The following is a 23,750-nucleotide window of genomic DNA, read 5'->3' as shown; positions in this document are numbered from 1 at the left end:
ACCGTGCCACTTCCTACTGTGGAGGTGATGTGATGTCGACTCGTGTTGTGTGGGGCAGGTTACTCTGCTTCGGAGTCGGTGGGTCAATCACTGGCTGGCCCCGATTGGGTGCGCAGTGGCGTCTGGTGATGTGTAGCCCGCACCAATATTCTCCACTAACCGCATAGGCGGATGTTAGAATGGAGTGGATACGGGTTGTGGAGCTCAGCATAATGTGCATGCATAAATTAAGTATTTACAAGCAGCACTCAGCGTACAGTGCTTGACAACTCTAATTGGAGTGAACTGTAAAAGTCTGGGGCTCTGTGTTTGTCCTCCAAAACGGCTTTATTGGGCACTGACCTTTAGAAACTGCACTGTCCTCTCCTCTCTGGAGGCTAATGAGGGCTTTGGACAGCAGGCCTGTAATATTCTTTGTCTTTTTGGATAAATATTTTGACATTTATTCATGACAAGGCCACCTTTGTCATATTTTTTATATTCCACTGACGTCAGTGACTTGATTTTAGTTCTTTTCAGTGGTGAAAAGGCTGGCTTCAGTCAGGCAAAGTCATATACAACTCATCCAATAATAGTCCACAATAATAAATGCGTAAAAGATGGAGTAATCGATTGGTTACTCAGCAGTCTGCTGGCACAAGGTGGACGAGGCTCTTCTAGATTTCAGGGGCAGGGATCGAAATGTCCTCCCCGAAGGAAGACAATCATACTCGCTATTGAGGTTATGATTGGGCTTGGGTACAATTAGCCTGCTTTTCCTGATGGCTTGTTTTTATTGAGGTTGTGATTGGGGTCAGGTGCGATAAGCCTGCTTTTCCAGGTGGCTTGTTTGTCCAATACAGGTGTGACAGTGGTCTGGGAATTTCCAATTATCTTCTCATGCACTCATTGTGGTGATGATCCTGTACAGAACACATTTAGTTATCCTCACTCAGAGCGCCAAAACATTTCAGGATGGATGATTGGAGAACTGATTTGTTGACTTCACCTGCAATAGCTTGCAAAGGAAGTACAGAAGTTGACATTTCTGATGTGAATCACGGTTTCAAGATGTGTTCAGTGCTATTTCTTTTTTAAATGTCAGCTGGTGATCAATGAGGGTGTTTACAACACCATTTCGTTTACACTGATATTCGCTGTTTATTTATTTATTATTTTTCTTAAGTGTATTTATGGGCTGTTATGAAAACCCAACAGGCCAGTGAAGAGAGGGACAGGAAGTGAGTGGGAGGTAGAGAGTGATTGGGTGGGATCAGGAAATGACCCGGGTTGTACTGGAATCCGGGTCCTTGCTGGCACCATAGACATAGAATGCGTTCAATGGGTGCGTTTCATGTAGCGTTTATACGTCCTCCCTCGCTCCTCGATGCCTCGATCCTCACTGATCTACATAAAGAATGATGGGGGGGAAACAATGGGATAGTCTATCCAGTGTTAGTTATAGATCAGTGGGAACGCCCCTCGAGGATCGAGCATCGAGGATCGAGGAGGCATAATGAGAGGCACCCTATGTCTATGGCTGGCACTTGGACCTGAATGTGATGTGGACATGGCTAGCCTGGCTAGCGCCTACAACTTCTCAAATGAGACGTGGTCTGGCAACCAGACGTTCATTTTCTCGTATTTGAAAAAATGCCCAGATCCGTTCATTGGGCGCCACGGGTGTCTATCAAATGCGTCTGTGCATAGCTCATCATGGTCTTGCTTTCTCCCCTGTTCTGTGATTGGCCACCAACATCAGGCGAAAATGTGGGTGTTAGTTTCCAGACTGCCTTAGCAGCGTGAAAGAAATCACCGCGCAAGGCAGGATGGGAACACCCAGGCTAATGTGGATGTTGTGTAGCCACTTAAACAGCAACCCAGGAGCTAATAAGGTATTTAGACCAAACACCTCCACGTTTTCCCTATTAAAATACAGTTACACGAGTAGTTGCACGACCAAGTATGTAAACACGAAATAAAACGTGGCACTTTTCTAAGCGGGTAACGGGCACATGCACACAGGTGTCTTGGTCCTCATCACAATTCAGCGCTTTCCGCCCTCACATGGCCAGCATTCAGCTTGTGTCATGGTCACGTTGCATTATGGGTATTGTAGTTGTTTCCGCCCTCGCATGGCCAGCATTCAGCATGTCTCAGGGTCACATGCCCAGTAGATGTGTAGTCTGAAGTAGAGAGGAGAGCTCAGGTTGTACCCCACGCACAGTATTATTATGGGCATTGTTGTTGTTCTGATGTGTGGCCAGCATTCACCATGTCTCAGGGTTCCAGGTCAACGGAATGGTTTGGAGTGGAGGCTCATGGCCATTCTGTTGCTGAGTGTGTTGCTGTATGTGTGTGTGTTGCTGTGTGTGTGTGTTTGTGTGGCGTGCGTTTGTTGTCTGTTCGAATGGGGAAGCAATAAATGGAGTAGTTCCATCTACTCAGAATTTACCTGACAGCCTAGTCAGGTGTGTTTGTGTGTGTGTGTGTGTGAGAGAGAGAGATTTGTATGGTGTGTGTGTTTCTGTGGCGGGTGCAACCTGAAGCGTAGGCTAAATGTAAGTGGATCTCTGTGATCTCTCCTCTCCTCTCCTCTCCTTACACTGAGAGAGGTGTGTGTGTGTGTGTGTGTGTGTGTGTGTGTGTGATTAGTGCTGGTTTCCTCGGAGTGACTCTCCTCCCTCCTTTTCAGAGGGCACCATGTCAGCACTTTCTCAGTCCCATCCCACCAGTGTGTGTGTACACACACACACACACACACACACACACGTGAAGAGCTTTTGTGTCCTATTGTGTTGTGACTGTGAGGATTTAGGCGACCTGTTGGCCAGCACCACTCCTCCTATTGTGAGCTCTCTGGTTGGAGCAGTGCGGTTAGAACTCACCTGTCTTTGACTGACGTCTCCTGTCTGTTGTACTGTACACTGCTACGGCTTGTTTCAGTAGCACACCTTTGTAGTCCCGTAATAGGAACAACTTAAGCATTGTGTTGTTCATTTCAGCCATGAGTTAGCTAGTATTTTCTGCAGCCCCACCACCACTGAGGCATGGCACTGTGAGAGACAACCAAAAGGTGGGGGTACCAACAGGTTTGGCTCGCGTACCCCGACCATCCGACACGTCAAAAAGTAACACATTCTATTGACTCATAGTCCACAATAATAAATGCGTAAAAGATGGAGTATTCGATTGTGTGCTCTATTGACTCATTCCAGGCATTGGGTTTATTTTTATTCCTTTATTTATTTCTAATGAAAACGTAGCCTACTTTAAAGAGTTTACAACTGATGTCCTTTAACGTTATACTTCCATATCATTATAACCCGATTCAAATGTTTTTATTTATTCATGAATTAATTACAGAAAATGTGAAAAGTTCATAGCCATAGCCCTTTTCATCTCGCGTACCCCCTATAGAAGCAGCTTGCGTACCGCAGTTTGGGCACCCCTGGGTTAATGGATGGCACTGTGCGACACCACCAAAGGGTGGGTGGTACCAACAGGTTAATGTTGCACTTGTAGTCCCCTCCCCTTCGTCCCTTGGGTCCACTAAGGCTTTGTTTGTACCCAGTAGGTTTACCCCACCTCCAAGGTTAAGCCCAGATTTAGCAGCACATTCCTGCATTCCTTTCTGTTTATCTGGGGAGAAATAATGATCCCCCCCCCCCCCTTTCGCTCCCGTGGGCAACAGAGTTAGCTTGCCGCTAGTGTGACATGTTTGCCTAGTGTTTTGAGAGTTCACTTTCAAACAAACCCTGCTCTGTGTTGGGCTTGTTTTAGTTGGTGGTGACTGAAGTCTCAAACGTTGCTCCCTTTTTCTCTCTCCAACTGTGTGTGTGTGTGTGTGTGTGTGCATATTTGTGTATCTGTATGTTTAGTATGTAATGTGAATATTTCTGAGATATAATTTGATATTCTCTCTCTCTCTCTCTCTCTCTCTCTCTCTCTCTCATAGTTGTGCTTTTGACGGATGTTTGTAATGCATTGTGTGTATATTTGCCATGGAAATGCACTGCAGCAGAGCACTTGTCAGATGCATGCAACAATTAGATAGTTCTACCTAATATAATGCTCTCTCCTGGAAGGGGAGCAAGTGCAGAACACACACACACACACACACACACACACACACATACACACACACACACACACACACATACTCCTCTGGACGGGGAGCAGCTTCAGGGAGTGGAGAGCAGTAGCTTCATGAGGACATGACGCACGCTGAACTGACGCATCAGAGGGCTCAGCAGCTGCCCGTGAGTTGAGTTGAGTGCCTCAGGCTGGGTATGGGCTGGTGTGAGTCTGTGTGCTGTCCTGTCCTGTCCTGTCCTGTCCTGTCCTGTCCTGTCCTGTGCTGACCTGTGCTGTCCTGTGCTGTCCTGTGCTGTGCTGTGCTGTCCTGTGCTGTCCTGTGCTGTCCTGTGCTGTTCTGTGCTGTCCTGTCCTGTGCTGTCCTGTGCTGTGCTGTGCTGTGCTGTGCTGTGCTGTCCTGTGCTGTGCTGTCCTGTGCTGTCCTGTGCTGTCCTGTGCTGTCCTGTGCTGTCCTGTGCTGTCCTGTGCTGTGCTGTGCTGTGCTGTGCTGTCCTGTCCTGTCCTGTCCTGTGCTGTGCTGTCCTGTGCTGTCCTGTGCTGTCCTGTGCTGTCCTGTGCTGTGCTGTGCTGTCCTGTCCTGTCCTGTCCTGTGCTGTGCTGTCCTGTCCTGTCCTGTGCTGTGCTGTCCTGTGCTGTGCTGTCCTGTGCGTGGCCTCCACACTGCCTCAGGCTGGGCTTGGGCTGGTGTGAGACCGTGTGGAGCATAAACATATGCATGACTGCTAGCCTGCGGAATGCTCCACAGCCAATCAAATCACATCTCTCCCCTTTACTGTTGTTTACATGTAGTACTCCAAAGCGACTTGTGAGAAAGGGAACAGGCAGGTACAGAGTACACACACACACACACACACACACAGACCATATAGTGTTCTAGTTGAGCACTGCTCATTTAATGGCACATTTCAGCGAGAAGTATGCAGTGGATGACTAATCAGGACACACACACACACACACAGAGCATGCCATGGATGGCTAATCAGGGCTATCATTGTGCATTTCAGCTGTATGATGAAGACGTAGGTTTGTCCATAATGATATTTAGACTTAACAGCTAATCAATCTGCAGTCAGATGTTTGTTGTGAATTCAGCCGAATGATTAAAGAGGCAAGTTTCTCAAGCGTCTCGTCCTCGTATCCAGTGCAGCTCAGAACATTCAGATTCCGATATGACACCATGTTCTTCCTGTAACGGCCAGGAGCTCACTGTTCTGAGCGAGATAATCTCACACTCCACAACACTCGCCTCTAGAGAGACGGCCAAGGCCGACGGACTGACGGACTGACAGGCAGACAGGCACACGGACGGACTGCTTCTCTTTGGCTCAGCAGAAATAGTAAGCCATGAGGAGTGAGTGACCGAGCGAAAGGAGAGGAAGCCGAGTAAAGGCCCTGAACCGTGTAGCACTGACCAGTGTCTGGCGATAAGCGCTGACCACAACTGCAGCCTGGCTTATCAGTACACCACCACACGCAGGATATGGAAGTCAGAGAGAGTGTGTGTGTGTGTGTGTGTGTGTGTGTGTGTGTGTGTGTGTGTGTGTGTGTGTGTGTGTGTGTGTGTGTGTGTGGGGCACAACAATGGTACTAATGCTGACTCGCCTAACTGGAACTGGGCTAGTGGATACCATTGCCCCCCCCCCCCCCTTTCCCCATCTTGTATCTTGCAGGCCCTGGATTCCTCCTCAGAAGTCTGGCTGCACGTAATGCAAGCGAAGCAAAGCATTCTCGTAGCTGTGCGAGGGCAGGGCGGGAGCTGAGGAAATGGTGTAACATGGTGTAAATGTGTAACCTATCCAGTCACTTGGCCATATCTTAGAACAGTGGCTCTGTCACCATGTCAGCCCTGGTGAAACAGTGCCATAGTCCTGCAATTGTCAGACTGACAAAGATGACCGCAAGAGTTTTTAGGTTGCTTCATCCAATTTACTTGTCCACATCATCACCATTGCAGAGAGTTAATGCTACATATAATATAGACCTTTGGCATGTGCACAAAACTAGAGTAATTTCCAGCATATAAACCACATTGTGTATAATCCGCAGGACAGTGTTTTATGCAAGTTAAAACACTGCAAGTTAATCATATTAACTGCCCCTCTGGATTAACCTCATATCTGAAGAAGTTTTGCAAAATCGATGTATAAGTTGTGGTTAATAGTAGGGAAATTACGGGTAGGCATTTTAAGACCTGTTCCTTGGTTTTGGGAAACAGAGAAAAAACAGAGTTTTCACTGACATTTTATCAATCAATTAGCTAATTGATTAATGGAGAGATTTATTGGCAGATTAATGGGCTATGAAAATAATTGTTAGTTGCAGCCCTTCGTTCGTACAAGCCCAGATCAGACAGAGACACACACACACTCTCTCTCTCTCACACACATACACAAACATGCGCGCACACACACACACACACACACAGATGCACCGTTCCGCTTGCCCTCACTCGGCCCCTCCCAAGCCAACACCTTCGCATGAGGCAACTTCCTGTTGAGCGACACCATGAACTTCTCTCTCATGCTAGCTAGCCTATAAGTGTATATTTCCCCCTCATGACTCTCCTGTCTGGCAGAAGAGAAGAGCAGCGCACAACTGTTACGATGATGCACTGTTTAGAAGCCGACCTTTAGAGCCTCATCCTTCTCACAAGGTTCAACTGTGACCTTTTATGTCCAAAGACAAGCCCTGTAGTTTAATTACATTTCCTTTTAGAGCAGGGTACTGTATGTCCAAATACGAGCCCTGTAGTTTAATTACATGTCAAAATGTGGCATGACTGTAGGATGGAGGAGCTACCGTATGCAAAGGCCACAGCTCCTGTGCTGAGAATCAAGCACTCCATGCATTATCTAGACGGGACAGTGAATCTGCCACCTCAGCAGATTCACATGCCTTTCCTATCGTGTGTGTGTGTTGTGTGTGTGTTGTGTGTGTGGTGTGTGTGTGTGTGTGTGTGTGTGTGTGTGTGTGTGTGTGGGTGTGGGTGTGGGGGTGGGGGTGGGTGTGTGTGTGTGTGTGCACATGTGTGCGTTGGTGTTTTTGCATGTGTTTGTGAGTGTGTGTATGCTCTAGCGAAGATGTGTGAAGAGAGCGCCAGAGGTGGAGGCTGGTTGGGGTGTGTGGAGTGGAGTGAGTCACGAGGGTGGAGCCTCTGTGTTCTTGCTCACATGTTCCAGAAGAACCGCTTTATTTCTGGACTAGTCGTCATCAGGAACGTCTGAATAATTCTCTCTTTTGAAAAGAAGGAACACAGACACAGGCACACACACACACCCAATGTAATTCTCCCATTAGTGCCGTCTTGTGTTTCTAGGTATTTGGGAGTGTTTGCAATGGAACAACAACCTCCCTTTTAAAATGAACTGGAGTGTAGCAGATTGTTACACGGTCCAAGGTAGTTCATACTTGAAAAACAGAGAGGCCTAGGACATCTTCATTTAAAGTGGAAGTATTTTGTATACTCTAATGCTAATGTGCTATTTTATCATAATATAATGCTTAGGTTTGGGAATCAAAACATGGCCAACTGCTTGTCAGTTGCTGACATTGCCACTGCACTGCCACACCCACAATGTTCATAGAGGAGAAGTAACTGGCTCATTGAACTTGCCAATAGTTTATTGAGAAATACATTAAAAAATGTTTCTTTATAAATAAATAGTCATCTTGTTTTAACTCAATCTGTCTGCTTGTGGACAATTAGTCTGTGGACATTTAGTCTTATTGACAGTTTAGTCAACTCTCCCCTTTCAATTTTCTTTCTGTAGTTATGTTTGTATGTCCCTGCAGGAGACAGAGGGTGTCAAAACAATCCTCCATTTCCTCACTGTGCCATTTTGGGTAGCCGTAAGCATAGAGATGGGCTTGGTGCCATTTCTGTAGTTGTTTGTCTCCGTGTGCTGCTGGCCTAGATGGTGTTGAGTCTTTGTGCTGTGATTGGGCTGATGACCTTCTGCTCCATGGCCATGCTGTTTCCTGTATTGTGGCGCAGCGTCACCTCAGACACCCTGTTCTTTTGTCGGTGTGTGTGTTTCACAAAGCCTCAGTTCCAAGAACCTGTTCTTGTGTTGGTGTGAGTTTATATATAAATCGTCAATACCCCCTTGAATAGATATACTGTAGCTTCTTCTGGCTTCTGCTCCATTCTTATGTTGGTGTGTGCGCTTCGCTTTAGCTCTGAAACCCAGTTCTTATGTATAGCTGTATAGCTTTACCTCTGAGACCTTGCTCTTGTGTTGGTATCTGTATAACTTTACCTGTTGTGTTGGTATGAACTCTATAGCTTTACCTCTGGGACTGTGTGTGTCTGTGTGTGTCTCTGTCTGTGTGTGGCTGTGTGTGGCTGTGTGTGTGTACCTGGTGTAGCCTGGATGTTAGGCCTCACTGTTGCTTGTGTGGCTGTGTGCTCTGTGAAGCTTCCCTGAGGAGGGCAGGACAGGAGGACCGCTGGCCTTTCTGCCCTAGTGCTTGGCTGGCTGGCTGGCTGCATCCATTCCTGCTTCCTGATGGAGTGTCAGCACTTTGGTTGTTTTTCACAGTAAATGAGGAGGATATGCCTCAGCTGACAGCTTCCTCTCCCCTGGTCAGAAGATGTGCTGTTGGCTGACTGTACTTTAAACTGCTCAGCAGTGCAGGATTTGGGTGTCAGGGTGCCCCAAAGCCGGGCAAGGGTCATTTTCTAACATTATTCTGGTTTTCACTCAGATCACTGACATGCATAAAAACAGAACGAGGGTGAGTGAAGGCCTCTTTATAGAGAGATTCCTGTATCCTGTTTTGTTTTGAGTCATTGAACCCTGCTGTAAAAAGGTTTTTATGAAGCGGTCTTGTGACTTATTCTGCAATGGAATGTGAACTATGTTTGATGATCACATACCTGTGTGTGTGTGTATGTGTGTCTGGACTTTGACACTGAGGGAGTCCCATATTCAGTCTGTCTGTCTGCATGTTTGCTTTGGTAAGCAGTTTCTCTACTGTTGCATGTGCTGAACCTCAAACCTGTAGTTAGATAACCTTCGACCTGATGTGGTGGTCATCAAATTTTGCCTTTCTGTGCTGGGGGACTACCGCAGAAGGTCAAACACAGCCAACTTCTCTTTAAGGCTCATGCTGAGAAGTGCTATTTATAGTGTCTGCTCTGCAGTCTGTATAGACTGAAACCTAAAATAAAGGTGATTATTCATGGGGTAGCTTTTTGAACAGTGTTGCTGGGCAACTCTTACATGTGTTCTGATTGGGTGATCATGAAAATCATGAAAATGTTATTCCAGTGTCAGTGGGAATGTGCCAGGACAACAAAACTCCGGAACGCTACCCAGCAATAATGCTCAAAAGGTTGCCTTGTATGTACAGTAATCTAGTACTGGCTAGTAAAAGAACCTGGAAGCTATCCAGTAGAATAATGTCTTGGATTATTGGCTCACAAAATGTATACAAAATGCATGAAAGCAGCAATGCGCGCATAATATTACATTAGACTTGCCTATTATGCATGATGACTTGTGACTTGCATAATATTACAGTAACAAACAAATCGGTCATGAATGAATGAATTCAAGTATGTGATCAAGTTGCATTAAAAGGTACTGACAGTCTGTCTAAGTGGACAGTGTGGTGGGAATGAAACATTGGGTGCCTCTCATGTAAAGTTTATACGTCCTCCCTCGCTCCTCGTGCCTCGATCCTCACTGATCTACATAAAGAAAGATAGACGAAGGGATAGACTATCGTTGTTGCCGCCCCATCATTCTTTATGAAGATCAGTGAGGATCGAGGCCCGAGGAGCGAGGGAGGACGTATAGACTTTACATGAGAGGCACCTCATGTGTGCATGGTGCCCTGAGGCGTTGATCAGTCAGATGGGATCAGCTGAGAGGAGACTGGTGAGGTGGCTCTAGAGCAGTGGTTCTCAACCACTGTGCCGTGGCACACTAGTGTGCCGTGACACATTGTTAGGTGTGCCGTGGGAAATTATCCAATTTCACCTAAGTGGTCTAAAAAAGAGTGAATAGAAATAATTTTCTTTGTGTTCATTTGATTCCTATTCAAGACACTTTGACAAGAATGACTTGATATCATTAATGCGGGCAACAGATTTTTATTTAATTTAATTTTCCATAAAACTTCATTTTATTTAACATTTTCGGCTGGTGGTGTGCCTCAGGATTTTTTTAATGAAAAAAGTGTGCCTTGGCTCAAAAAAGGTTGAAAAACACTGCTCTAGGGCAGTGGCTCTCAAACTTTTCACAATGAGTACCACCTCAGAGAACAATTGACTCTCCCAAGTACCACCATTATGACCAGCATTAAAATACAGTAGCGTAGTAGGCCGATAATATATTTTACATTGTACATACTGTTTTGCATTGTTTTGTTTAGTTCTTTTCAAGAAAGATAAAAACGAGTTGATTTTGTTTTAAAACAATTTTTTATTAGATATGTTTTTATATCATTTTGAAGTGATTATTTATTAAATAAATCATCTTGGAGACTCCCTGAGTACCACAACAGACAGTCCGCGTACCACCAGTGGTACCCGTACCACAGTTTGAGAACCCCTGCTCTAGAGGACTCCAGGGACAGAGTCTTCCTTACATTTCACCACCTGACCGTAGAGGGTTGAGAGCTGTATCTTAGTGCCGTGATCATTCTTGGGGTTTTTTTCCTTGCTGGGAGCTCAGCTCAGTGACCCCAGGATGTAATGTTGAATGTGAGGACAGATTTGATTGTGATTGACTTGTGTACTGCTGTAAGAATATCCTGTCTGATGTTTCTTAAGAGACGTCTGTTTCTTCAGGAGAAGCGCAGTGTCTGGGCCTTTTTAAATCGACCCTGTATATAGCCTTGTGTTCGTTGTATATTGGATGATGGACAGGTGGTTGTCAATGTCAGTGTCGGGGGGGGGGGGGGGGGGCTTGTTAAAACAGGCTATTTTAGGGGGTGTAGACAGTCATCAGTGCAGAGCCAAGGGAAAGGTCTACTGGTTTACTGGATCTTAGCCGGGTCAGAACCAATCAAGCTGGATCTGTCTGAAATGTGTTGCTTCCAGATTCTATCCGATCTGTCACATGACGCTGGACTCCTGTGTGACTCCTGGACTCATTTGATTGACTAAAATCAGTGCCATTTGTTAATCATGCTTGCTCAAACGGCCCAAAATGACTAGAGTAACACGACTGAGCTAAAGCTAAACTTCAGTTTGCTTGTCATTTGAACTGGGAAAAAGCTCTACGACAGCATCCACTGTAAACACCAACCCAATGATTAACCCTGAACAAGGTGGAGAGTGATGTGAGAAATAAGTGACCGCATCTCAGTGCTCTACTTTGGCAGATGGCATCAGTGCCGCATATTGGGTAAATACAATCTCCATAATACAGGAGCAGGTGCATCTGGTGGTACATCCTTGTTTGCGTCCGCTTGAAGTACTTCATCAAAAGAAGATTAGGCCAAGACTTATGGGAATTTGGATTTGTGTATGAGGCAGTCAATTGCTGTAAAAAAAAAAATGTATTGCTGATCTTTTTAGAATAATAATTAATTTTTAAAAAAGCATCCAAGGAGACATGTCTACTTGTGATGCATTTCTTGTACCGCTTAAGAGGGAGATCTCTCTTGTTGATTACATGTATGTGTACATAGAGATACTGATTGTGTATGTGTTTGTGTGTGTTTCTCAACACACAGATGGTTCAAGCTACTGGATAAATCTGGAAAAGCCGACAAAGACAGAGGTGAGGTCCTGCTGGATGTCCAGTTCATGAAGAACAACATGACTGCCAGCATGTTCGACCTGTCCAGCCAGGAGAAGAGCCGATCTCGCATGGGCAAACTCAAGGACAAACTCCGCGGCAAGAAGAAGGAAGGACTGTCAGACTCGATGTCCGCGGTGGTGCCATCGGTCACCCAGGTCATGACCGACAGCGAGGGCGAGGAAGAGGGGGGCGGCGCAACCTCCACGCCCAAGAAGAAGAAGAACAAGCTCAAGTCGTTGTTTGCGCCCAAGTCCAATCTGCACCGCAACTCGTCCCAATCCATGTCCACGCTGGGTCCGCTGCCGGAGAGGGACTCTGCCCTGGGATCTAGCCGCTCCTCTGGACTCAACGTGGACTCACCTGAAGCAGGTAAGAGTAAACATGCGATTTCCATTTGAAAAGTCATAAAAGACTAACCACACAGAATGGATTAAGACTGACTGCACAGAATGGGTTAAGACTGACTGCACAGAATGGGTTAAGACTGACTAGTGCAGGCCTGACCAAGGCCAGTGTATCTGCGAGTACTTGAGGACCCACCAGGACATCAACTGGCATTTATGTAGTGCTTTATCTAGGCACCCAAAGCACTTTATAGTGAAGGGCATTATCTCTCTCTGCCCACCACCCATGTGTACTGTAGCACCCACATGGCTGAGGCACGGCAGCCATTATGCTCCAGAGTGCTCTCTACACACCAGCTTGAGGTGCAAATTGAGTGAGATTTTTTTTTGTCAGAGTGTAGAAGCCAGAGGAAGCGAATACTGCTGCTGTTTGCTACTGTACATGTTAAGATAAACCCAGTAAAACCCATAAAGAGTTGAATGTCAAAAATGTCAGAACTGAAGGCTGACCACTCAAAAGTTTGATGAAGGAATGTTGCACAAACAGAGTAAGAGCCTGATGAGAATGTGGAATTTCACTGAGAGGAATGCACTCCAAACGCTAACGAGGTGGGCCTCCAGAAACGGCACAGTTGTGGCCTGAACTGACAGGCCGGCTTCCAGCGGTCTTGGAAATGTTGGTAAAGGATCAATGGATTTTTGAAATCTTATTTTCCAGGCCTGTACATTCTCTGAACGTTTCAGACCCTTTGAGGTGTAACAAAATGAATCATGTTATTTTCCATGGATAGATTTTCATTATGTGAATTTCTGATACTATTCCAGCTTCAATAGACATGGGCTAATTAATAGCCAATTACAAAAAGAATGGTTGTTGTTTAATTTTCTTTCAGAAAGTTAAAGGTCCTTGAAAAGTTTAAATGTTACCAACTTGTCAAAGAAAAAGGCTGGGAACCTTGGCTGCAGCCCTAATGCTAGAATCCTTACTGACGCCAATCTTGCTTAGTGGTAGACTGATCCCTCTGTTGACTTCTTTCATCCCAAAGGCAAAAAGAAGTTCAAGTTCCTCACCCACAAACGCACGGGGAGCTCCGACAGCAAGTCCTCTCTGGGGTCCTTCTCCGGGCTGGGCCAGCCCAAGCAGTCCGGCACACTACCCAGCAACCTGTGCGTCAACGGCAGCCACGTGTACGCCGAGGAACCTGAGCGCAAGCCCTCGCGGGCGAGCTCCACCTTCAGCCTGAGCAGCTCCGGCCACGGGTCTATGGAGGAGCTCCGCAAGTCATCTGCCCCGAGCAGGAGCAGCATCACCACCTCTGTGGAGTCCCTAAGGGCCTCGGGGTCACACCTGCAGGCGGAGGAGGAGGAAGAGGAGGAGAGGGAGAGGGTGGAGGAAGAGGAGAGGAGGAAGATGATGAGAGAAGAGGAGGAAGAGAGGAGAAGGTTGGAGGAGGAAGAGGAGGAGCAGAGGCTAGAGAAGGAGAGGGTAGAACGGGAACGGAGAAGGATGCAGGAGGAGAGGGAGAGGAGTGAGAGGGAGGCTGAGGAAGAGAGGAAGAGAAGGGAAAAAGAAGAGGAGGAGAGAAGGAGGTTTGAAATGGAGGAGGAGAGGATTAGAAAAGAGCAGGAGGAGGAGGAGAGGAGACTGAAAGAAGAGGAGAGGAGGAAAGCTGAGGAAGAAAGGATGAGGAAAGAGCAGGATAGACTGATGGAGGAGAGAAGGAGAGCTGATGAAGAAAGGATGAGGAAAGAGCAGGAGAGATTGATGGAGGAGGAGAGAAGGACAGCCGAGGAAGAAAGGATGAGGAAAGAACAGGAGAGACTGATGGAAGAGGAGAGAAGGACAGCTGAGGAAGAAAGGATGAGGAAAGAGCAGGAGAGACTGATTGAGGAGGAGAGAAGGACAGCTGAGGAAGAAAGGATGAGGAAAGAACAGGAGAGACTGATGGAGGAGGAGAGAAGGACAGCTGATGAAGAAAGGATGAGGAAAGAGCAGGAGAGACTAATTGAGGAGGAGAGAAGGAGTGTGGAGGAAGAAAGAGTAAGGAGAGAGCAGGAGAGAAGAAGAGTGGAAGAAGAAGAAAGGATCAGAAAGGAAGAAGAAGAAGAGAGGGAGAGGATCGAGAGAGAGAAACAACAGGAGAGACAGAGAATAGAGGAGGACAGGAGAAAGGAGGAAGAGAGGATGATAATTGAGGAAGAAGAAAGGGTTAGGAGAGAGGAAGAGAGGAGGAGGGAGGAAGAGAGAAGAGAGGAAGAGAGAATTGAAGAGGAAGAAAGGCTCATAAGAGAGGAAAGAGAGAGGATTTGGAGGGAGGAGGAGGAAAAAATTGAACATGAAACTCAGAAAGAAAAGGAGATGAAGAGAGAGGAAGACGGGGGAAAGGCCGAGGAGGAAGAGGAGAGAAGAAGGGTTGAAGAACAGATTAAGAAAGAGGAAGAGAGAAGAATGTTAGAAGAGGAAGAAAGGATGAGGAGAGAAAGGGAGGGAATGGAGAGAGAGGAGGAAGAGGAGAGACAGAGAGTTGAGGAGGAAAGGGTTAGAAAAGAAGAAGAGAGGAGACAGGAGGAGGAGAAGGAAATGATAAGACAAGAGGAAGAGAGACGACGGATTGAAAGAGAAGAAGAGAGGGCAAGAGAGGAACAAGAGCGACAGAAAGAGGAGGAGAGGATGAGGGCTGAGCAGGAAGAGAGGATGAAGAGAGAGGAGGAGAGGATGAAGATGGAAGAGGAAGAACAAATTAGGAAAGAAGAGGAGAGAAAAAAGACTGAAAGAGAAGAGAGGATAAGAAAGGAAGAAGTAGAGAGGAGAAAGAGAGAGGAGGAGGAAGAGAGGCAAAAGAAACTGGAGGAGGAGCAGGAGAGGAAGAGGAGAGAGAAGGAGAAAGAGGAGGAGCAGAGACAAAAGAAGATGGAGGAGGAGGAAGTGGAGAGAACAAGGTTAGAGAGAGAGAGGATGAAGGTCGAGCCAGACGAGGTCCACCGTGAAGAGATGGAGTCTGCTGTAGCCCCAAGCGTCTCCTCAACCGACCTTCTCAATGAGGGTCTCCTCACCAATCCGTTTGAAGATCCCTCTGCGTCCAGCAATCTGATTGAGGATCCCTCTGTCTCAGCCAATCCCTTTGTGGAGGCGGGGTCTCCACATGATCAACTCAGCCACTCCACTAACATTTCTACTGTCAAGCCAAGGTCAGTTCCCCACAGTCACACACCACCATTACTCTTAATGGACCTCAAACACACAGATGTATTGATGGTAAAAATATACACATGTCTAAGGTTTGCGCTTGCTTAAATGCTTATGCTTGAAAGCAAGGCTGTGTGTGTGTGAGAAAGGGAGAGAGAAAGTGAGTGTGTATATGTCTTGAAGCAGTTATGTCATGACCTCTTCAGAGTCAGAGGGCAGGAAAACAGTTGTTTATTATGTCTGCTCTTGATATCACAAGACAACAAGCAACTTCATATTCCTCCCAAGCCTGCTTCCTGTTTAGCTGGGTAGATCTGATAGCAATTAACTAAGCACTTGCCCTGGCACAGAGTTCTAGTCCAGATAGGTTACAGGCCTGTTCTGGCCCACTTACTGTTCTGGTTTGGAAGGGTTCTGTCTCTGATCTCACTTGGTACAGTTCTGATCTGGTCCTGGTTTGGCACGATTTTGGTCCAGATACAGTCCTGATGTGGTCCTGGTCTGTCACGGGCCCTGATGTGGTACTAGATACATTCTGAGCTGTGCCAGAGCTAGCGTTTGTCTTGTAGACTACCCCCCCACCCCCACCCCCCGACCCTATCTCCTTCCTCAGGCCTCTGGTAGCAGCAACCCTCAAATTGCCTTACATTCCTTTCAGTTTCGTCATCACTGCTCTTCTGCTTCCAGCTCATCAGAATAATATCCCCCTGAACTCCTCCCTCCTGTCCACTCTGGAACATGCCGAGAGATGTACACAGAGAAAATACTATTAGGCCAGTGTCTTTGCACATGGATTAAGCCTACCCCTAGATCAAACATTGAAAACCTTGGTCAACATAGATCAAGGTTTTCTTTTGTGGTCAAAGATTAGGTCAAATCCATGTTATGGCTTTTTGATTTTTAGCTGAAAGGAATATTAGCCAAGTAGATTCCACCCTGTGGATGTGGTTATGTAACAATACTAATGGTAGCTTGATGGGTGGGTAAATAAGGATACTTGTCCTAGCTCTTGGGGTGAGTTATTAGGGCAGTTAGCTGTATGGGTTTCTTAGTGACTTCTCTAGTTTGCATCTCTCACGGCGATGACCTGTTCAAGACATTTGGCACCATCATGAAATATGCATGACTAAGAGAGCCAGCGTATACACAAATACACACGAGTCTGTCGGTCCTTGTGTCTCTGCCAAGCAGCAGCACACACTTGCACACGCACACACACACACACACACACGCACACACACACACACACACACACACGAGTGGTGTGTCTGTGTTCAGAAATGCAGATCTGTGGGGACTGCAGTGACCAAGCATTCATCAAAATCATGAGTGTGTCGGTCCCTGTGTCTCTGTCAAGCAGCAAACACACACACACACACACACACACAAACACATACAGGAGTGGTGTGTTTCTGTGTTTAGAAATGCAGATCTGTAGTGACAAAGCATTCATCAAAATCAGGAGCGTGTCCAGTTGGATGTTTGGAGCTTTCCAGATATTTTCCAGGAAATTTTCTTTTAAAAATGAAAGGTTTACATTAGCTCCCTGTATCTCAGTCGGGTATAGCAATGATGGTGCCAGAGGTTTGACATTTTTTTCTTTTAACTGTGTTAAAATGTTCATATTCCATGTGTTTGTTGTAGTCTATTTTGACGTGTTTGACATTAACCACTACCAACTCTCCTACGTATTAATACGTAATGCAAATAAAGCAAATCCAGCCCCTGCCTGTAGTGACTTTGTTTATTTCCACTCCACACCATTAACCTTTAATAATTAACTCCTTGCCTCAGTAGAAATCCTAGTGCTCGGAAGAGAGTAGAATAGTAGAATTATTTCCACTCAACATCTTTAACCTTTAATAATTAACTCCTTGCCTCAGTAGAAATCCTAGTGCTCGGAAGAGAGTAGAATAGTAGAATTATTTCCACTCAACATCTTTAACCTTTAATAATCAACTCCTTGCCTCAGTAGAAATCCTAGTGCTCGGATGGTAGAGAGTAAAATAGAAGAATCCCTGCTTGTGTTAACCCCTGCATCTATGTGTGTGTGTAAATAATGTTCGATGTTTGATTGTGAAAGTTGCCAGCAGTAAGTCAGGAAGTGAAAAGGAAATATCTCAGCATAGAAAAGTGCTGTCTACGCAGCTCAGCATTTAAGAAAAACTGGGCTTAGGTCTGTGCGTGATGTGAATATACTGTACGTCAATGGCATTTTCTTTTTGTAGGCTCTCATTTTACTCGGAATTTGTAACAATTCTGACATTTTGTCTATTCCAGGGAAGGGCAAACGTGAGGTAGGGATAGCACTTAGACTGCAATCATGTAGAGAAAGCAGGCATTGCTTGATCTTTTTTTTGTTAAATGTAGGAAATGACCTATTTCACCAGAAGCACACATTAAATTGCCTAGTGGGGATAATGGGTGAATGGATTTAAAATTAGTTGTTTTTCAGAAGAGCTTTTCCTGCATATTCAGATGTTATTAATGCTGACCAGACAGGTGATTTTGTTAGCCGGCCTTTACGCCACTTCTATGTGCCCTGTGCATATTGTGTTGACCTACATGTAACCTTTTCTGAACCCCGCTCCACAACCTTTCTGTCCTACCCCTGCCTCTCCAGTTCAACTAGTGTAGGATTTCCGCCTCAAGCCTCTCAGACCTCATCAAACCCGTTCTTGACTCCTGATGATCCCGAGAACGCCGTCGGTTCCGTCAGTGGAAGTGTAGAGAACCTCACTGGAGTGTGGACCCCTCACGGGGACCGCACAGAGAAGAAACGTCGTGCCCCTTTTCCTCCGATGAGGAAGCCGGCTGCTCAGGAGAACGCCGCTGCCAAACTAGCCATACCTCCGCAGACCTCCACTCCTACCTCGGGAGGTGGTCAGCCAGTCAGGGAGAAGGATGGCCACAGAGCTCCAGACCCCCTCAGCTCTCGCCAGGACAAGCGTCTTGCTCCACAGCCTCCTGCTCACCTGAGGAAGGCAGACAAACCCCAGAGCTTGGAGGACACCAGGACAGGATTGGCACCGCCACCAGGATCTGAAACGATGTCGTTGTGCCAGCCAGCAGGGAGTGATGATATGCCAGCACCAGTGATGCCAGCGCCAGTTACCCCAGCGCCCTCTTTGGCCTCCCAGGTGTTTAGAAACGCTTTGCAGAACTACGGCCTTGCCTTAAAAGGAAAGGTCGAGAAGGTAAAGGGCAGCCGGTCCAGCAGAGCTGAAGAATCTCTCGCCTCAAAGAATTCTGACGGAGGTGACAACAAGCAACAAGCCGCATCGGAGTTGCCCAGCGTCGTTCAGCCAAGTCACCCAACCAATCCGTTTTTAGAACCAAAAGTGTCCAAACACAACAAGGGTCCTGCACCCAAGCCCCTGGCGTCGCCGCTAAAGGTGGACCCCCCAGGAGGATCAGCACTGGCGATCGCAGAGCTTAAACATTCTCCGCAAAAGGAAACCTCCTGCTTGGATTCTCGCAGAAAGAGCAGCGATGGCTCCGAGGGTCGTGCAATGGAAGAGCCCAAGAAACTAGACGTGGCTGAGACGGTCCCTGTATCGAGTGCCAAGCCAGAAGATGACAGGCGTCATGGCGACGACACGGGAGCGGCTGCGCACGTAGTGACCACACCAGGCTCTGCAGAGGACACTGAAGGTCACAGCACAGCGCTGGACTCTCAAGTCAAAGATGTCCAGAAGCTTCCGAAACTGGATGACCTTTCCAATGTAGAGTGCACAGATGGCCCTAAGCGAGTGTCCGAAAAGAAAACACGTGCTCCCTTACCCCCTGCCAACACCCCAAAAACACAGCCTCCTCATTCCCTGGGTCCACTTTCATTGCCTGTAAATCCAGATGACACTGCACCAGTCGAGAAGACGCCATCAAGTCAACATGCTAATGTGCCAAGCGATGTGAAGAGTGCTGAAGGCGTAGCTTCACACATTCACTCTTCCTCCTCGCCGTTACCCGCCGGGCCCTCCGACCCACCAAGGGAGGCTGGGGGAGTCTCCGCTCCTTCGGTGGCAACTCCAAGTCCGTCTCCGCAGAGAGTCCGGCTCCATGCCCGCGTCGACGCCCTGCCACTTTCCATGACGAACGGCTCGACTGGGGACGTCGGCAAAGTCGGTGGGTCTACGTCCATGTCGTCGTCACGCAGGTGAGAATTCTCACACAGTCCGTCTTATATCTAGCCGGGTTCTGGATCCGATTCAGCCCGCTCACTGTCAGGAGGTACTGGTGTTCTGAGTTACTCACCTTGGCTTCATCACAGGGTGTACACACAGCTTTGTGTGGGTATCCATCCGTCCAGTACCTGTAAAAGTGCTTGCACAGCATCCCAACAAACCCAACATTCTGAAGTTTGCAGTTGCTGGTTGCAGTCTTCAAAACATTAGTAACACCAACTGCCAATTCTGCACTACCCAGACAATAATTGAAACACTAATGTAAGGAAATGTCAAACTCAGATTTGATATTCCATCCAATAATCTCAATAGGGTACACACTGACTCAGCTGTTGGTGTTTGTTGGGGCAGTGTGCAAACACCTTAAGGCCACTATACTACAGGGGTGCCACCACACAGGTTAGAAAGCATGATGAGAATGTCCACAGCTGTCTGCATGCAAGGGAGTATCAGGTAAAGATGATTTATATTTGACTACTTTTTTGCACTGATCCTGTGTACTGTACTGACATTCGGCAACAATCGTGTGGTTTTAATCAACAGTGTTATGAGCATGCAATCAGAACACGGGAGGCACCTGTGTGGTTGCCCAGCGAAATGGCTCAAAGGTTCGTCTCTTGTATCATTACCCTTAAGGTATCAGAGGGCCAAAGAAAGTCTCTTTGGAAATGACATCTTGAACCGGGAAATTACTAGGTAGAGGTAGCTCTGGTGGAGTGGAGTGGTCACTTCTACGCTAATGAGACACTTCCACTCTTCGGCCGGTGGTACAAGTCATTAGTGCCATCCATGGAGTCTGTAGCGCTCTGTGATCTTGTCAGGTACGGCTGTAAATGTCTGTGCTGCTCTTGTTAGGGATGCTTGTTAAATGCCTGAGCTCAAAGCCTGCTGCTCCTTGGGCTCTCATGCACCTTGTCAGACAGAAATTGTACCTCAAAGCATGCACAGCATATGGGGCATGGCTCCCCATGACTAAATGTGCCAAAATGTCTGCTTCTGTTTGTTTAATTAGATACTCTTCCCCTCGAACATGGACATCAAATTTAGTCTGCTAGTCTCTGCTGTATGATTATTTGGAGACTATCTACCTCTCAAAAGAGTTTATTCACCAATTGCAACTTTTAACATTCAAAAATCACACTGTATTTCCCACATTCACAATATACTGTAAGTGCACTCATCAACACTCTAGGAACCATTTAATATCACTGGTATATAATAAACATTAGACAATAACCTCCACCATCATCAAGCACTGAATGCCTTTATTAAAGAATTCATAGTTTACCCACCTCTTATTTTACTACTATGTACATCCTTGGTTACAATAGTCGACTCACACAAGTCTACCTCATACGCAAACATCATCATGGACTTCTAGCTCTAAACGATCACTGGCACATACAGTATTCACTATTCATTGGGACATGGTTTGCCTTTCAAATGCTTGCTTAGCAGACAACCAGATCAAAGTCATTAATGCAGTTCAGTAATTAAACATCCCACTGTAAACAAGTTCTCTACAGGCGCGCCACCATCTGAGTCAACAGGATAGCCAGAAGATGAGCTTTCCTCTGCTGTGAAGCAGAAGACTCTCGTGTCAGACTCGCGAGAGGGATAATCACGTGTAGATCTGCTATCTGCCTCATGTTATTCCATCCTAAACTCTGAAATAATGGCAAAATAATGTGTGAATATTACTCCATCCAATACACTGTGTCTAAATGATGTACAAATCGTGTCTCGTTCATGTATTATGTTCATCTGTGTGGCATCATGTGTAGCCTATGTAACTCCTACTTCAGGTTCCGCGGTCAGTAAGACATTTCTGTGGACTTTGTTGTGTACATAGTACATACCCCTCTTTATTTGAGACCTGTTGGTTTATGTGAGCTGGGAGAGAGAAGGTGGTGCTTTTATGGTGATATATTGTGTGTGTATGTGGGGGGGGGGGGTCTATGTCTCTTCCCTTTGTTTCAGCCTCTGTTAGTATAACTGTGTGTGTGTGTGTGTGTGTGTGTGTGTGCTACTTCTCCTCTCAGTATTTCAGTCTCCTCTGTCAGATTAATAGGCTGTCCAAAGTGTGTGTGTGTGTGTGTGTGTGTATGGTACCTCTCCTCTCGTGTGTTTCAGTTTCCTTGGTCAGTAAGATGGGCTGTCTGGTGTGTGTGTGTGTGTGTGTGTGTGTCTGTCCTGGTGTGACCTTGAGACTAACGTGTGTGTTCTCTGCCTGCAGACCTCATGCGGTGAAGCCTCTGAGTGCCCAGGAGCCGACTCCAGCCCCCCGAGCGCAGCCCAAGCAGGAGCAGACGCCAGCTGGCATGGCTGAGAGCGCCCGCACCCGCGCCACCACCACCCCCGCCGTCGCCACCGCCAGCGCCACCGCCGCCGCCACAACAAAGGTACGCTGCGCCCAGAGTCTGCACCTGAGAGTCAGCAGCTATTCAGGCAGGCATCTCACTCAGGACACATTACTGGAGCTGCAAGGTGTGTGTGTGTGTGTGTGTGGGGGGGGGGGGGTCTAAGTGTGCGTTGTTGGAGGATGAATTACCCCAATAGGCGATATGTTTGTAGGGAGTGAAGGACCATGTGGTCTCGGCAATCTGAAGCTGGGTACCATGACTTATGCATTTAAGTACAGTTTGCCGAGCTCAAAGAGGTGTGTGTGTGCGCCTGCTCGCCTGTGTGTGTGTGTGTATGTCTGCTCGCCTGTGTGTGTGTGTATGTCTGCTCGCCTGTGTGTGTGTGTAGGTCTGCTCGCGTGTGTGTGTGTGTGTGTGTGTGTGTGTGTGTATCTATCTGCTCGCCTGTGTGTGTGTGTGAGACCTCCTGACCCTGTTCTGTCTCTCCACCCAGGCGGCCCCGACCCAGGAGGAGCCCAAGGGTCCGTACTCCCAGCTGACCCAGGAGGAGCTGATCGGCCTGGTGCTGCGGCAGCAGGAGCAGCTGGCCCAGCGGAGCTCCAAGATCCAGGGGCTGGAGGAGTACATCGACAACCTGGTGCTCCGCGTCATCGAGGAGAAGCCCAGCATCCTCATGTCACTCAACGCCCCCAAGAAGGGCCTCTGAACACACACACACACACACACACACACACACACACACACACAAACACACACACACACACCTCGGCATGTAAAGTAAAGAACTGCTCCTAAATATACACACCATTCTAAATATAGACACATACACACACAAACCAGTATGTAAAGAACTGCCCCTAATTATACACATCAGTCTGAGTACATCGTTTAGGCCCTGTTGTATGTACACACAGACATGCACGCACGTACGCACGCACACATGTCAAAGAATGTCCGCTATGTATTCACATCAGTCCACCAGGACCCCTCACGCCACACGCCAGCATGCCTGAAACATCTCCTTATCCCCTCACGCCCAAGAAGGATGTATTATAACACTGATGCAGTATACCCTGGAGGGGTATCAGGAAATGCCCCAGGGGCAGTGTAGTCCGGAGGGGTATCAGGAAATGCCCCAGGGGCAGTGTAGTCTGACGGGGTATCAGGAAGGTAAACTGAATGTAAAGAGTGAATGAAGCACATTGCAAAAAGTCTCAATACTATGCACAGCTTTGGCTGAGGTTTTTGTTTGTTTGTTTGTTTTTATTTTTAAGCAAGGGTTCTGAAAGTTATTTGTTTACAGCTGCCTGCAAACACTAGCATGTCAATGGACAATGAAGGCCACAAGCCATCTGGTATGCCAGCCCCAATGTGTACACATACCCAATCAATAGAGCAAAAGAATAATATTCACTCTGCAATCTTGTGTGCCTTTCTTGAGTATTTTATATGTTCGCTATCAGATTGATTGATGGCTGCTTCGAAGTGAACGTTTGCACTTGAATGGAACCACAACAATGAAGGCTAACTGGAAGACAAGAAGCCAGAGTTCAGCAAGAGCACTTCAATATATATATGTGTAGCACTTTAATGAAGCCTTTTGAACTGTCTGTCTCTCACTGTCTTTGTAATATTTCTTGTTATATTTCAACTGTCGAACAACATGCATCAGGCTTCTGTTCCACAATTCCAAAAGCACTGTAAATGTGTGTCGTTTAAATGCTGTGTCAGAAAAACAATAAAAATATATATATTGCTATCATTTCAAAGCTATATACTTGCTTTTTAAGGGTACATGGGCAGCTTTTTCAGTAATGTTGCTGGGCAACCACATAACC

At 46.9% G+C, this 23,750-nt stretch overlaps 1 protein-coding gene across 1 annotated transcript in view; it reads left to right on the top strand.

The window, feature by feature from the left end:
* Positions 1-23,679, top strand: part of LOC134100542 (titin homolog) — a 24,632-nt gene extending 953 nt beyond the window's left edge. Inside the window, exons 2-6 of the mRNA XM_062553783.1 lie at positions 11,767-12,203; positions 13,225-15,367; positions 17,989-19,521; positions 21,786-21,951; positions 22,406-23,679. Of these exons, the coding sequence (XP_062409767.1) occupies positions 11,767-12,203; positions 13,225-15,367; positions 17,989-19,521; positions 21,786-21,951; positions 22,406-22,618 (4,492 nt within the window). The 3' untranslated portion in view covers positions 22,619-23,679. The remainder of the gene's footprint in view (positions 1-11,766; positions 12,204-13,224; positions 15,368-17,988; positions 19,522-21,785; positions 21,952-22,405) is intronic.
* The last annotated feature ends 71 nt before the right edge of the window (positions 23,680-23,750 follow it).

The sequence above is a fragment of the Sardina pilchardus genome, chromosome 14 (genome assembly GCF_963854185.1).
Source record: "Sardina pilchardus chromosome 14, fSarPil1.1, whole genome shotgun sequence".
In the NCBI taxonomy this organism is placed as follows: domain Eukaryota; kingdom Metazoa; phylum Chordata; class Actinopteri; order Clupeiformes; family Clupeidae; genus Sardina; species Sardina pilchardus.
The sequence above is the reverse complement of the archived record's forward strand: the minus strand, read 5'-3'. Positions and strand labels throughout refer to the sequence as shown.